Source organism: Notechis scutatus, chromosome 6 (assembly GCF_049901735.1).
Source record: "Notechis scutatus isolate UNSWTSFEM ecotype Mainland chromosome 6, rNotScu1.2, whole genome shotgun sequence".
NCBI lineage: Eukaryota > Metazoa > Chordata > Lepidosauria > Squamata > Elapidae > Notechis > Notechis scutatus.
The window spans coordinates 53,949,778-53,965,282 of NC_142014.1; the positions used below are offsets into that span (position 1 = coordinate 53,949,778).

At 39.5% G+C, this 15,505-nt stretch overlaps 2 protein-coding genes across 2 annotated transcripts in view; both read right to left on the minus strand.

The window, feature by feature from the left end:
- Positions 1–245: 245 nt before the first annotated feature.
- PDXP (pyridoxal phosphatase) lies at positions 246–4,343 on the minus strand. The gene is made up of 2 exons (XM_087968338.1): positions 3,394–4,343; positions 246–1,912 (listed from the first exon to the last, which is right to left on the minus strand). Exons 1-2 carry the CDS (start codon positions 3,995–3,997, stop codon positions 1,587–1,589), a joined length of 930 nt encoding a protein of 309 aa, XP_087824464.1. The 5' UTR covers positions 3,998–4,343; the 3' UTR covers positions 246–1,586.
- A 2,483-nt stretch (positions 4,344–6,826) lies between these two features.
- The window catches only part of SH3BP1 (SH3 domain binding protein 1), a 31,140-nt gene continuing 22,461 nt past the window's right edge, over positions 6,827–15,505 (minus strand). The window contains exons 13-18 of the mRNA XM_087968339.1: positions 13,939–14,019; positions 13,586–13,702; positions 11,749–11,846; positions 10,651–10,780; positions 8,527–8,639; positions 6,827–7,650 (exon numbers count right to left, since the gene is read on the minus strand). Of these exons, the coding sequence (XP_087824465.1) occupies positions 7,262–7,650; positions 8,527–8,639; positions 10,651–10,780; positions 11,749–11,846; positions 13,586–13,702; positions 13,939–14,019 (928 nt within the window). The 3' untranslated portion in view covers positions 6,827–7,261. The remainder of the gene's footprint in view (positions 7,651–8,526; positions 8,640–10,650; positions 10,781–11,748; positions 11,847–13,585; positions 13,703–13,938; positions 14,020–15,505) is intronic.

Genomic DNA, 15,505 nt, shown 5'->3' on the forward strand with positions numbered 1-15,505 from the left:
AAATACACCGAACCTCTTCTGGCTTGGAAGATTTACTTCTGAAAACTGACAGATCATCTCAGAAAGACATGGTCCAGAAGAAGGTTCAACACAACTGTAAGAGAAATTGAGCATTCTGGAGTTCTCTGGAACATTCTGTTCCCCTATCAGTGATTTCTGCACATTCCTAATTAAAGAAATTATGGACTTAGAAATGATCCCTGAGCAATCTCACAAAGTAGTTAAATAAATACAATCAAATCCCATCTGGTGTCTGCAATTTATTATATGCAGAATGACAGCAAGTGTCAGAAAAAGCACAACATCATGGAGGTACAGTTAGTGAGTAGGCCCAGAGGCAACATACCACTTTGGCACAATTGATCAGCATAATTTATACAAACACATTAATAAATACATAATAAACCATTAAAAGAACAGCAAGGACTGATTTGGGGATACAGTGGTACAGACACCACTGGCAATGCCAACATTATCCCGCAGGTCAAGCTCACCATGGCAGGGCAGGAGGAGAACACATATTCATCCCTCCTCTAGGACAGAGGTGTATCAGGCACAGACAGGAGCTAAAATGTTTACTGATGAAATTTATCAGTTTGCCCAGTTAGGGGGGGGGGGGGAAAGGGAATAAAATAATCAAGTTCTTGATTTTGCTTAGGCAAGAATATCTGGAGGCTGTGACTACAGAATTACCAAGATAAAGTGAGTCAGTTTTGAACACTGTGGCACCAAAATTATTGTATGCAACTTAGTTTGATGCAGCAGTAGCAATTCCATATACCAAAATGAAATTGGATAAAGAAACATTTAAGCTGATAAGACTCAAGACAGAAAAAGGATATTAACATTTTAATTCATTAATATATACTCTGGATATTGAGTTCCTTTTTGACAGCTGTCATTTTCTTTCCTGCACAAAACAAAGCACTTTGGAACAAATCCTATGGAGGAATTTATTTGATTCTGTTAGGATGGCTCCTGTATTTAGCTTCAATTTAAAAAATGGTCTTAGTTCTTACAACTCCTGGATCAGCTAAATTGTTTGAATGAACTTCAACTACATAAACATCCACAGGAATAAACCCAAAGGACCATTTTGTGGAGGCTCAGTGTCATATTGTCTGAATATGTACCTGATGTTTCCTTTTCACAGCATAGGTTCTTGGAGAAGAACTTCAAAACAGGCGTGGAATGGTAGTGGTTATATTTAAGCCTGGAGACGAACATTACAAAAGCACATCAAGTACATCATTATGCTTCAAAGTAAAGCAAAGGCCAACAGTAAGACGACCACTATTGGCTACAATAAAATTAAAATAATTTAAATAGTTACTGTGATGAAAAACAGTAATAAATACTAGTTTGGCCTGTAAACCACCTTTTTTTCACATTAGATTTCCTGCTCCCCTACTGTGTCTAAAATAAAACCGAGTAATCTTAAAGAATGAGAGGGGAATTAGTCCCACTCTCTTCATTCTTGAAGAAACACTGGAATGTGATGAGCCCGGATTCAAGAGGGGAGACAGGAGGAGGAAAGGTTGGCAGTCTGGAATGGAAACAGGACTGTTTCCCACCCACTTCTCCCCTCATTCATCCAGGCCTGGTATTAAGTCTGCAATGCTGTCCACATAGTAGTGAGGCACCAGGTCCTTGGCTGAAGGGCTGTCACTGGCCATGTAAGCCTGTGCCTCCTCTAAATTAGAGACACCTGTCAGGGTCAAGACAGTATCAAGGCCACAGTTCTTGCCAAACAGTATATCCGTTTCCAGCCGATCACCCACCATAAGCATGCGGGATGGATCTACACCAAAGCGCTCTACAATGCATTCAAACATGTATGTGTTTGGTTTTCCAATTACTGTTGCTTTGCGACCAGAGGCTGTTTCAACTGCAGCAGTGAGACTCCCTGTCCCTGAAAGAGAAGAGACAAAACAACCACCAATCAAAAGATTGACCCCCATTAGCAACAGCAATCCAGGCACTGCCTGACATATTTAGGTAATCCAAATTAATTCACCCAATAAAGGATGAGTGAAATGGGTCATTTTGGGTTCAAATTAGCGAGACAAAGTAAACTTAACTTTCACTTAAATGGAAGGTTTGCATCCAATTTTACTATTTATATGAAACAGATTCACATGGTTCTAAAGATTTTACTGTAAATAACATTATAATCCAAGAAAATCTATCAGCTCAGTTATCCCAACTTAAAAAATCAACTTCCCAGTTGTTCAGAAGCAGATATGCTTGAGTATGTAACATTTCAAGACTAGAATTAGATATGGATACAATTGATTACTCTGTATAATATAAGTATATATTATCATATATATAGCTATACAGTATACAAGTAGCATTGCTAATAGTAACGTATACCTAAGATCAATCAGTGAACTTTGGAGTAAAGTTTTCAAAAAAAAAAGTAGGGAACAAATAACCTTTTTATGAGGGCAAGACTAGGATGTTTGAAGATTCATAGATTTATATCAATAGAGATTAAGGTCCTCCCCCCGCCCACTTCTCTTACCAATCATGGAGAATGTCTCATTCAGTGCAGGGATATTTCTAAGTTCCACAAAAAAAACAACTTAAAATTCATAAAGCTCTAAAAGGAGTTGCTTGCAATGGTCCAGGCAGGGAAACAAATATTGACTCATCTTATTTGAAGAGCTGTGCAGCAGCTGACTAATAGACATTTACTTTCTACTTGCAAATCACCTTACTAAAAGTCATCTTATTGGAATTGCTAGTTAACAACCATGCAAAAGGGGCTATCAAAACAACCCTGAATATAGAAACTGTGCCAGGCTCATATCTTAGCAACACACAAGAACTTCCACAAGGTTATTTGATCACTGGCAGTGTTAATACACCAAGGGTTCTTCCAACAATGATTGCTAATAAAATATAAAAAAAAGTGACAAATTCTTCAGCATTTTAGGAAAAGGCACACTTGACTTTGAGAACATTCCTTGATTTCACACTACCTTTATCTGGTCAAAGCTTTGCTCAGCAGGTCAGGATTCTTCAAATAAATTATGGTGTGTACTTCTATACTGTATGCTGTTATCTGAATGAAATATTAGTCAGTTTAAATCTCATTATGGGACATTTATTAAACTGTACAGAAAGCAAGATATTGAAGACCAGAGTAGAGTGTATAACAAGTGAAAATCCATTCCTCAGCCTTAAGCCTACCCAGATCATATGAAGGCTATGGATGGTTGTCCTCTTTTTCTCTCTACCCCTTTCTCTTAGGTTTTGTGGAAAGGCAGGATGTGTACCGAGCTACCAGGCCCAGGGCAGGGTGACGCAACTGGGCCTCGACGCCCACCCGGGGCTGGCAAGGGGGCTCCAGAGCCTGGCCCCCTCCGGCCCGCCGCCCTCACTCACCCGGGGTGCGCTGCCCACTGCTAAGCGGGTGCCAGGGGTCTGGGTCGGTGGCCACCAGCAGGCACCGCGGGTCGCGCAAATAGGCGCAGGCCTCCGAGAGCTTAGCGAAGGTGAACTGGTCGTCGTAGCCGACGACGACGGCGCGCACCGGGAGGGCCTCCTGGCCCGGAGGCTCTTCGTCGCCGTCCCCTTCTTCTCCGGTCAGGCGGAGCCCCGCGTCGCGCAGCTCCCCGCGCAGCCCTTCCCCGCCCAGCACGAAGACCCGGCCCGGGGTCGAGTCGCCAGCTCCGGCTTCCCCGCCCAGAAGCCGCTGGCGGAGGTAGAGAGCGGAGCAGAGAGCGGAGCTGAACACCTGCTCGCCGCGGACGCCGCGGAAGCCCAGGCGGGAGAAGCGGCGCTCCAGCTCGGCCACGGAGCGGCGGCTGTTGTTGGACACGAACAGGGTGCTCTTCCCGTTCTGGCTCAGGCGCTCCAGCAGCTCCGGCGCCCCGGGAACCGCCCGCTCTCCGGTCCACAGGACCCCGTCGCAGTCGAAGAGCAGCCCCTGCGCCTCGCCCAGCACCTCGCGCAGACAAGCGCCGCTCAGCCGCCTGCAGCCCGCCATGCTGGAACCGCTCTCGCCGCCCCTCCACCCCCCCCCGGTCCTCCTCGCGGTGACCGCAACCAATCAGAAGCGCGCCGTTCCCTTGATGGATTTAGGAAACGGTACCAATCAGATGCCTGAAGAGCCGGGGGCTCGACCCGGTTAGAACTGAAACGGAGGGAAAGCTGGGGTGGGCGGGGGTGTCGTCGTCCAATGGCGGGACCTGATGCGATGAAGGCAGTTAAAAGGGGAAGGCAGGAGGGGTCGCCCGAAGTGATGGAAGGGGGGCCGTGCTGCGTGAGAAGCGGATCACAAAAGGGGGGCGGGGGGAGGGGGGAGAGAAAGAAAGAAAATGCATTTTCTGAGCAAGACTCGCAAGGGGGCGCTCGTCTTCCTTTCTAAGTGAGCAGCGGGAAGGGCAAATCAGTGTTCCCTCCGCCCCTGTAGCTTTAGCCTATTGGTGGAAGAAAAGGAAGAGGCGGGTCAAAATAAAGTGGCACGTGTTGCGAACCTGTTTGGATCGGAGGATCAAAGCTCGACGGGCTCATCTTACAAAGGAACGTTTGAAAAAAAAAAACTCAGGTGACGGACCGTGGGAAAAGAGCGGGGTAACAGAGGGATTATATCCTAGGATTATATCCTAGAGGTCTCCAAACTTGGCAACTTTAAGACTTGTGGACTTCAATTCCCAGAATAAAGTCTTAAAGTTGCTAAATTTGGAGACCCCTGTTCTAGATTTATCTACTTGACTATCTATATCATCTCTGCCTCTATCCCTATCATTTCTATTTCTATATCTCTCTCCATCTCCATTTCTTCCATCATCTATCTTCTTCATCAGCATCAGCACCATCTGATTTAAATAGTGCTCATCTCATATATATGTGTGTGTGTATGTATGTAATTATATATATATATATATATATATATATATATATATATATATATATATATATATATATATTGCACACACACACACACATATACATACATACATACAGTATATATGTATGTGTATGGTATTTAGGTTTCTTCGGGTATTTTCCCACGTCTTAATATTTGTGCTTTTATTATAGCGACGTTTAGGCAGAATCTCATTTGCCATCCTCAGGCTTGTGTATTGGGTTCTTTTTAATCTTGTGTGTCAGGCTTAGCTAAATGGCTGCTAAGCCTGACACACAAGATTAAAAAGAACCCAGTACACAACCCTGAGGATGGCAGATGAGATTCTGCTGAAACGTTGCTACAACTTTAAAAGCACAACTATAATGACGTGGGAAAATACCCGAACAAAGCTGAATACCATACATATAAATACCCGCGAAAACTTAAGAAAACAAATATATATATATATTCCCATACGGAACAAAATAGCAATAGCCCTTAGACTTATATACTGCTTTACAGTGCTTTACAGTAAACCTGGGTCCTCATTTTACCCACCTCGGAAGGATGGAAGGATGAGTCAACCTTGAGCCGGTCAGGATTGAACTGCTGGCAGTCTAACAAAATTATCCTGCAACACTACATTTTAACTTTAGCTGCGCCACCACAGCTCTATATTAAAATAGTACACCTGTTCAAGTCATCCAAAATACTGATTTTATTTTCCCCCTGTAAACTACTGTTGCTATCTTTAGAAAAACCCCTGTTGATAAACTCTTCAAGAAGCTGCTTGAGGATAGTTGCTGCCAGATAGTTGCTAGAGAAATTAAGAGAATTGCCTGAGGTACTCCTATCACTTCTTGTTTTCCTACTTTCTCCTCTGTGAAAAGAATAAAAACAAGGCGACAGTTTATAGGAAAAGGAGTGGCAGAACCTGGGGTGGAGTTAAAAGAAGAATCAACCTAGACTCTCAACTTAGTCACAAATGGACTAAATCCAACTTTCCTTGAATTCCATGGACCCTTGTTTAACTCCAAGCAGGTGCTCACCATTAGTTGAGAAGATTTCTGTGCATAGAAATAAATCTGTTGAATTGGACCTTCATGTGTGGACCTAGTCTTTTGTGCCTGGCACAGGTGCAAGGTTTGAAAATAAAGCACATTTTTAAAGCACATTCTAGCCATTTAAAACAGGCAGAGAAAAAATCTTGCTCTCCAGGAAAGGCTAGGAATTTGAACTCTTCACCTGCTTCTGAAGGGCCACTTTTGAATTGTGTCAGCATGAATGCCTTGCTGCAGGGCTGTCAAACTTACGGCCCATTGGCTGGATGCATCATGTGCTGGTCACACCCACGCCTGGTTTAGCGAAGGGGAAAGAATTCGTGATATGTCACGTGATGATGTGAGTTTGACACCCCTGCCTTGCTACATTTGTTCAATTTTTGTGTGTGTGTGTCTATGTGTTCATGTAGGACCCAGAATTTTTATTATGCTCTTTCTTGTATATTACAGTGTATTTGTTTATTTATGAAAAGTTATATATATTGCCTACAATTTTGATTTTATGCAGAGAAGTGTCTTTCAATTGCAATTTTATTTGCCTATTCCTCTCATTTGTTTTTCCTGAAACAGTACCTAAAAGTGAAAATTGATAAAAAGAGTATTCACTGACAATGTATTTATTAGACTTTATAATGTTACAAAACAGCTTTTATCTCAATAAAATGAGAGCTGTATTTGTGTTTGGTACAAGCAAAACTGATACACAGTTTCTTTGATTTGCCTTTTGCCTATATGAACAATTTGGATCATCTTAGATGAACTAAATATATTGTTAAAGTTGAGTTATAGATAAAATGTTACACCAGCGAAATAACTAACCACTAAAAGGGTAAGTATAATTCTCATAGATAGGGTTAATACAAGATGTATGGTATAACTGCAATAAAGAAAAGATAACCAGTAGTTATCTTCTTTTAACATTTATTCAGAAGCTTCCACAAATGTCTTGTCAAAAATAATAAAAAAGTAGAACACCGTTAATGAAAAGCTACGTTGTGTTTTATAGATTGACAAAAGAATAGTAGGAACGTGAAGTATGCTGTATCAGATTGCTGCTTCTGTACAGGGCTTGGATTGAAATATTGCATGAAGGACAACCTATATTAAATGATGTTTTAATGTTTGTAAACAGGAAGAGGGGATTTTCTATGTATTTTGTGGAGGGGAGTTGTTTGATTTAAATAGATGACCATATATCAGGGTCCCAAGGGAGATGGCCCTTGCACCTTGATGCATTTGGGGAACATCTAACAAAATACCAGGCAGAAAAGAATTGCAACAAGTTGGATAGGCAAAAGCAAAGCCAGTAAAACTCTTCCTCTCAGATATTCTCCAGAGTTTATACTTTCTGAGCAGCAGCAGATGGAGAGCTGTTCTTTCCTTCATTGGCTTCTTTCTGGGTATGGACGGAATCTTTGGGCGTTTCTCTACTGCAGACATGAGCAGAATCCTCTTCAGCTGCAGCTGCCTTATTGTTCGTAGCTTCTGAAGGACGCCTGGGTGATGATGGAGCTTTGTGACTCTGCCGTCTGGCGGGCTGTGGGGGAAGAGGTGGTGGCACCACTGGCACCCGTGCTGGTCCCCCCACTGTTCTTCGAGGCAAGGCTTTAGGGATGGAGGAAGACTCTGAAGGAGGAGGAGGAGGAGGAGGCATGTGACGGTGAGCAGGTGGCGTGGTTTGAGGATGGGGTGGAGGTATGGTAGGTCTGGGTGGAGCCACCCGCTTTGCTGTAAAGGAGAACGAAAGAAAGAGAAATAAAATGCAATATTTTAGGCATTTTTTTATTCTAACTCCTGTGTCTCAGCTCTACATGAATCCAGAAAAAAACACTGTCACATTTGATATAAAAGTCTCTTTTACTTATTTTATTTCTATGTATTTTCTTTGTATCTGTTTTTCAAAACTGAAATAAAATTATTTCTAAAAGTACTGGGTTTTTATATGTGTTATTTATATGTGGTTAACTGCCTAAGATGGTTCCTAACAATACCAGAATTACAGAGTAAACTGAAAACTGAAATCTATATTTTAGATTATACTCAACATTATCAAACTGCAGTATGAATTTTTTACATATGCCCCTCTCTATTTTATCTAGTCTTGTCATTTCAAAGTACATACAGAGTTATGCACTAGTTTGTCAACTTTGGCTATGTCATGGATTTTCTGAACAGGACAGTAAAAAGGCAGCTATGAGTAGCAGAATGGTACGGAGGTAAACAGAAGAAAACAGGCAACAGGTAGTATGACATTGCATATTTCCTGATAGCTTCCAATTCTGTCATATCAAAATACCACTATTCCTTTACTCCTTATTTAGCTGATTTTTCTTTTGTTAAAAAAATGTAAGTAGGAAAAGTATCAATGTAAGTTGTTATCATCCAGTCTCTGTAAAATTCAGAGGAACACAATTGCACAACCTTTTGAATCTTCCAAGCTACAAGCTATGTTTTCGGAATACAAAATAGTACCACTGTCTTGTACTTAATACAAGTATCTTGCTACGATCCCCTTTGAAAAGTTCTTGAGTGATGTGGGGACATTGGCAGCTGGTGTCAATAAGAGAGGTAAAAATATTTCTATGGTAGTACTATGAAACTTACTTTTTCGTGAGGTCTCATCAGCAGAAGCAGAGGTAGGTGGACAGATTGTTGTTTCAGTAGATGACTGGGTCACTTTTGAGGGCACCGTTTCTGGAATAACTTCAGCATTGTTCCTGCCAATGTGGAAAAGTCAGATAAACTCTCATTTATAGGCTTCCAAAAGCAATTAGTATACAGAGAAATTCCAGAGATCTTTCCATTTTTAATCCTTTGATATCAACCACAAACCACTAAAATAGTGACTGACCTGTAATTCAGGAAGATTAAAGTTTTTACTCCATTCACTGACTAGTGAAGAACAGCTGACATTTGCTTTGTGCATCCCAAAGGGAAAAAAAAACTGATTCCCAAACTGTGTTTTCTCCTTTTCTCTTTCGCTAATCTGCTTTTCTTTGGGATCATTTTTTAATGTAAGTTTGAGGGAGAGACTTTTAGTCCTGCTTTTTATGTTCTACTGACTATTGGTACTACAAGGTCAGGTTAAAACGCATTAAATCATATCCTATCTCATAATGATGGTTGTGGAAAGCCTTCTCTGGAGTCCCCCTCTGTTATGAATGATAGTCACCTAACAGTTGGATTGGAAATATATAAACCGGGATAGTTATTTAAGACTATTGCATCTTTAAGAGAATGCTGTAATTGTGATTGGCTGAGGTTCCTCCAATGGCCATAAGATGGAGCCAGAAACCTGCTTTGTTTTTTTCTTGCATTTCCTGTTTTGCCATTTTGCCTGATAGTTGTTCTGCTTGGATTGCTGTGAGTCTTGCAACTGTTAGCAAACTCCATTTATTGAACTCTGTTTATGATACTTGACTTTGTTTTAGGATTATCCCTGGACTGATTGTTCTGAATACTAACTGCTTTAACCATGTATGATTTGGACTGTTTGTTGGACTTGTTTACCCATTTACTGGAAGTAAAACCTACATTTTACTATTCAGTGTATCTGTATACTGGTTGTGTGTTATTCATCATCACTCTCACTACGTTTCCCTGAGTACACTCATTCTCCTAACGGGGAATACCTCAACACACACACACCATAAGCATCAACAATATGGCTGCACAAGCAGCACACACCAGAACTGGCTAAAGTAAGGTAGAGTAACTTATGATTGGTTAGGTAGTCTTTACTAGAAGCCCAGCCATTGTCTTCATACGGTAGGATATAAACTAGATCAGTATGTTAAGCTGTAACACAATTTATTTGCTTTTATATAGCATGTTATTGTAGGTATAGTGGTTATTTATTTGATTCCTCCTTTATTATTTTTACAAATGTTTCATTAAGATAGGCTTAATAAACACAACAGTATCCTGTGGTGATAGATAAATGGGCACATTGCATCACTAAAAAGAAAAATTGTATCAGAATAAAAAGTGGAGAACAAAAGATCCACATTTTGTAATTGAAATGTATCACTACAGTTTTTTGAGGAACAGATATAACTGGGGGGGTGGGGCGGGAACCCAATGCATTCAATCCATATTAGAGTAACTGTGACCACAAGCTCTATATGTATATTTATGCTGCTATCCAGATGCTAACTCAGATGAATACTTTCATGGCCTTTTCATTCTCAGCATTCTTTTTGGAATGTGTAAAACCTTCCTTTCCTCCTTTGGACCCCAAGTGTTCTAGTCATCCTGGACCAGCCATTTTCCAGAAATTAATCTTCCAAACTAGAAGCAATTTGTGATTTTTCCAATCATGATCCAATCTCATTTCAGCATAGCTGCTTTGATATGGTACAGAGGAAGACTGGTAGGTTTTATCAACACCTAGTCCTTTACTCTGAAATCAGACTTGGACCAGACAACCCAACAGAAGATGTCTTCAAATGGATACCATCAGCAGGTTCTGACCAGTTCTGGAGAACCGATAGGGGAAATTTTGAGAAGTTCAGAGAACCGGCAAATACCACCTCTGACTGGAGATTTTACAGTATTCTTCCCCAGCCACGTCCACCAAGCACGCCCACAGAACTGGTAGTAATTTTTTTTTTGAATCCTACCACTCTAGTTGGAAGGCTGAGTGAAAACTTTTTAAAAGTACAACTGCACTGGTGGCCGGCAGACAGATAAAGAGCACAGTTGAAGGTTATATTTGTCTATGTATACCTTTCTTCAGGTATAGGGAAATTAGATTCAGAAGGCAGAAACACTGCTGTAGCTTCTTCTGTTGTGGGGATGTTTTGATTTTTGATGTCCATTGGAGGAGTGAACAGACTGGAGACATTGAAGTCAATATCTTAAGGAAAAAAGACAAATAAATGCATGAGACAGTCTGAGTGTCGGAAAGCTATTATAATATTCTGCAGTTCTCTCTAGCAGCAGAAGAAAGGAGGTTAGTCTTTGATTCCTTCCACCTCTTTGTTTCCTAAGATGTATCAGTGTTGTAATAAAGGACAGTCAATTCATGCAAGATCAAGAAGAGACAGCCTGGCTAGAAGTCAGAAGCCTGTGATTCTTTTATCTGAGGCCCTTAAAAGCTAATGCCACAACCTAGGTGTTTAAATTGTTAAAAGACAGGTGTTCATTTATCTACTTTTTGATTAAGAAAGCACCTCCCTTCTAGGATCTTGGTTTAGCCTAGAGAAAGGCAATACATTTGGCTGGAATACCATGATGGCATTCAATGCATCATTTAATGAAGTGCCTTGGACATTCCTTTCAGAAGTGTTGGTAACTGCATATAAATCATACTTGATTAAATCATCCACATGCAGCTTCTACATCTTCCACTTATTTGAATTCTCCCCAAGAATGGTTCACATATACTCCATTTTTATCTCTACAACTTTAAAAGTATTAAGTATTTTAAAACCATTTCTCTAGCCACCTTTATACAGTACCTTCCTTTTAAATACTAAAAACCATTAATATAAATTCTATATTTTCTTTGCTCCAAAGAAGCACAAATTAAGAACCCCTACACACACACACACACACACACAGGATTATAAAAATCTTGCTATTGAAACTTGCACAACAAAGAAATATAGCACATGAATGATATTATTGCAATGCATAGTTACCCCATAAGCCACACAGAGATTTCTTTTTCATAGTGACTAATGAATCCACAGAATCGTTTATTAATTCCATTTTCCAGTCTCTCTACGCTTGTCCTTTTCAACTGGGTACCTACTGCATGTGTCTGCTCACAAGCTTTGTGGAAGAGTCCAATTTGCTCTGAGAAAAAAGAATTCTAGTTACCTCCTGGAAAGAGGATCTCAGCATTTTGTATGAGCGGCTCCACAACTCCCACAACTTGGATGGAGGATACAGAAGCTATGTCTAGCTGCACTTGGGACCTGGGAGAAAAAGCCAAGAACAACACTGAACAGATTCTGAAGAAACATCTTATATATTGTAATTCATTTGTCCTAATCTCCCTTGCTCACCTTTACAGGTATGCTTCACTCATATGTCAGCGTATAAATATTAGGCTCTTCTGCTGCTTGATCTCTAAACATCTAATAAGATTTAACCTGATTACAACAAGTGCACATAAATAATTTAACAACACTATCCTCTCCATCTGGGTGAATGGTTTTTATATTTATGTGGTACTAAACAGGAGGTGGTAAGATAAGGCTATTATTGTTAAAAGATATATTGATACATATTAATTCCCTGAAAAGAAAAAATATATCTCAATATTGGTTTCTCTTTAAAATGTGTAGGAAAGCATACAGACTTGTCTTTCAACAAGGATTCCCATCTGTTTCTGGCTGGTTAGTTCAAGAACAGAATATTAGGTTGAAAGCACTGCTGTTCATATGTGTTTTCTGGAAAACTGACTAAAACCTAATTTGAAACATATTAAGAACAGATTTAAAAGGGGAAGCAATTAGATTTCCCCCCTTCATTTTGGCAGTGAATACCTGTTCAGTTTCTGTCATTTCTTGAGAGATTTTAGAAATGCTATATAAAAATATAAAGTGAAATAAATAAACTTTCAATACACAAGCACCTACACACTTTCTCACATTAGGAGAGCTGGAAGTGACAAAAAATATTGAAGATAGTTGAAAGCATGACAGTAAAAGAGAGCTGCTTTGGAGCTGTGATTAGAGAGATCCAGAAGAAGCTGATAGTTGAAAAACTAAAAGGGATTTACGTAGTTTTGATTGATGAAGAAGTGCAGATTCCAAGACAGACTGAGGAAGATTGCCAAAGAGTTCAAATAAGAAGATCAGCAAAGACGGAGAAGGATGTGACATAGAGTCACACATATTCCATACAGAGGTAGAAGCTGATTGGAAGAAAGCCAGCAGTATTCACTAGCTACATAAGACTGCCAACTAAGGGCAATTACTGCCCCTGATTAAGGTAGAAATTACCCATAGTTACATACGCAGACATATTCTATAAGGAATATAGTGATAGTATCATTACTTTAGGCAAGGAATAATTTAATAGCTTAACTAATTATTCATGAAGTTATTTTTGAAGCTTTTTAAAAACTTTATGTCTAATTCTTGGATAGCTGAACCGGTGCAAGAAAGTTGGAAAGGAGATCTGTTTATGTGTCTACTTAAACTACCAGCCACTTACTTGATTGGTTTGGCATGGCTGAAAAAGAAATGAAGACCTTCCTCTCTCCATTACAAATAAAGAAAAAGTTCTCAATAAGGTCTTTGAATGAGGAATGTTGAAACCAGAAAAATTAAATTGCATTGAAACCAGAAAAATTAATTACATTGTTGCAGTGATGAAAAAGGATGCACTTTGCAAATATTTCCCAGTTTTAAACGAATTTGATCTGGATGATTTTCTTTATCTACCCTGTGGGTCCCCAGTTGATCTGTCTTACAATTCCCAACAATAATGCTATTGGCTGGGGAATAATGAGCATTATAGTTTAATACACCTGATGGGCAGTACCAAGATTGGAAGAAAGTAACATATATCATTTTGGTACAACATATTACATAGATTGAGAGTGTGTGTGAAATAAGAGAGGTATTTCTCAATACTTCATTACTGAATAAGTATTATGCTATATAAAACCCACAATATATTGTCTTCTGGCACATCTATACTTTACCCTTCATTCTCCTGGGGCCACAGTAGGTTGGGTCCTAGGACTATAGCAATGTTGCTTGGGGACATTTTATTCACTTCCTGTTGTTCAGCCAGCTTGGCTAAAAAACGAATCAGATACCTACAAAGAGAGAGTGATTTGTAAAAAACTCTGTGCCTTGATTTTCTTAGGATTCCCATGTTTTTCCATTGAATTTTGACCTATCACAGAAAGGCAAGGAGGAGAAAAGCTTTACATCTTCATTTAAGTAAGCCTATAATAAGCCAACTTTCTGAATTAAGGCAGCGAACACATAAAAATGCAAACATTCAAGGATTGATCCTTGAACATTCTAAAAATTTATAGCTATGTCACACCTCAGATTGTTGTAGTTGTCCTTGGGAAGAAGATTACAAACATCCTTGAGGCACTCTAGTTGAATTTCTGGCTCTTTGGCACTGAAAAGGAAGAGTGAAGGGGGGAAAGGGTGTTATTTTTTTTGAGGCAGAAAAGGAAAGCCAGAACAACTTGAAAATAAAAAGGATAATAGCGATTGTGAGAATTTATCATATTATTTCATATTGCCTAATAGTCAAGGACAATGTAATCAGATTCTCGCAGTATTTCTTCTCATTTACATCCTCTAAGGCTTCTCAGTTATGGATGGAGCAATCCTCTTTAGCAATAGCAATAGTACTTAGACTTAAATACGACTTCATAGTGGCTTACACCTCTCTAAGTGGTTTACAGAATCACCATATTGCCCTCAACAATCTGGGTCTTTATCGACCTTGGAAGGGTGAAAGAGTGAGTCAACCAAGCAGAATCGAACTGCTGGCAATTGGCAGAATTAGCCTGCAATACTGTATTCGAACCACTGTGCCACCACAGCTGTCTTTAGTTCTCAGTTGGTGGAAGCACTTGGCCGAGCTTCACTGACGGTAGAAGCCAAACAAGTTGGGTGAGTCTGGTTAATATTTGCAAGAGGGTGTCATCTGGGTTAACTAATTAACTAAGGTTAATTTCTAGACTGCTTGTTTTAATGGAAATAAGGCAGTGGCAACAATTTCATGTTGTTGCCAAGAAATTATACAGACATGTCCATGAAATTATCAGAAGTCAAGTTCAATGCAAAGGAATCTGATTTGATTAACAGAGCTAATTGCTTAAGATGAGATTCATTGTAAGGTTTCTACAGTTTATTCTAAATCCCAACCACTGGTTGTCTCTATATTTTATGGATCAGAATATATTAGACATTTTTCTTCTGTACCATCATGTGTTAGGAGAGGAAGATTTTTTCGTAAATTTCTAAGAAAGTACTATGAATCTGGAGATTAACAATTACACACAAAGAGTAGAAGATCTTTCTTGCTTGTTGTTGGGTTGTTATAGTTCTAACTATCTGCCTATGGGAAATTGAATAGGACTAGAACTAGGCTGAATTAGTATTCTAAGAATAATCTGAGTTAGGAACAATAATTGGATATATTTCTGAGATATTTTTTTAAAAGATCTCTGCTGAAATATAGAATTTCCTTTTAATTTTTTAATGTCTTTATTAACTTGTGATGAGAATATCTGCACTTTCTTAATGGCCGTGCAGCCTGACCTGTGCCAGCGTATACAGTGGATATAAGAACTCTAAACACCTGTTAAAATGCTAGGTTTTTGAGATGTAAAAAAAAATATCAGATCAATATAAATCAGGGTGCAAAATTTTTTGAAGCGATTTATCTTGGTCTGATTTTTTTACATCTCAAAAACCTAGCATTTTAAACGTGTGTGTAGACTTTTTATATCCACTGTATATCTGGGGAGAAAATAGGTTTTATAACTATTTTTCAAATATAACAGATAACAGATAATCAGAGTTGGAAGGGACCTTGTAGGTCATCTAGTCCAACCCCCCACCTAAGCAGGAGACCCTACACCATTTCTGAC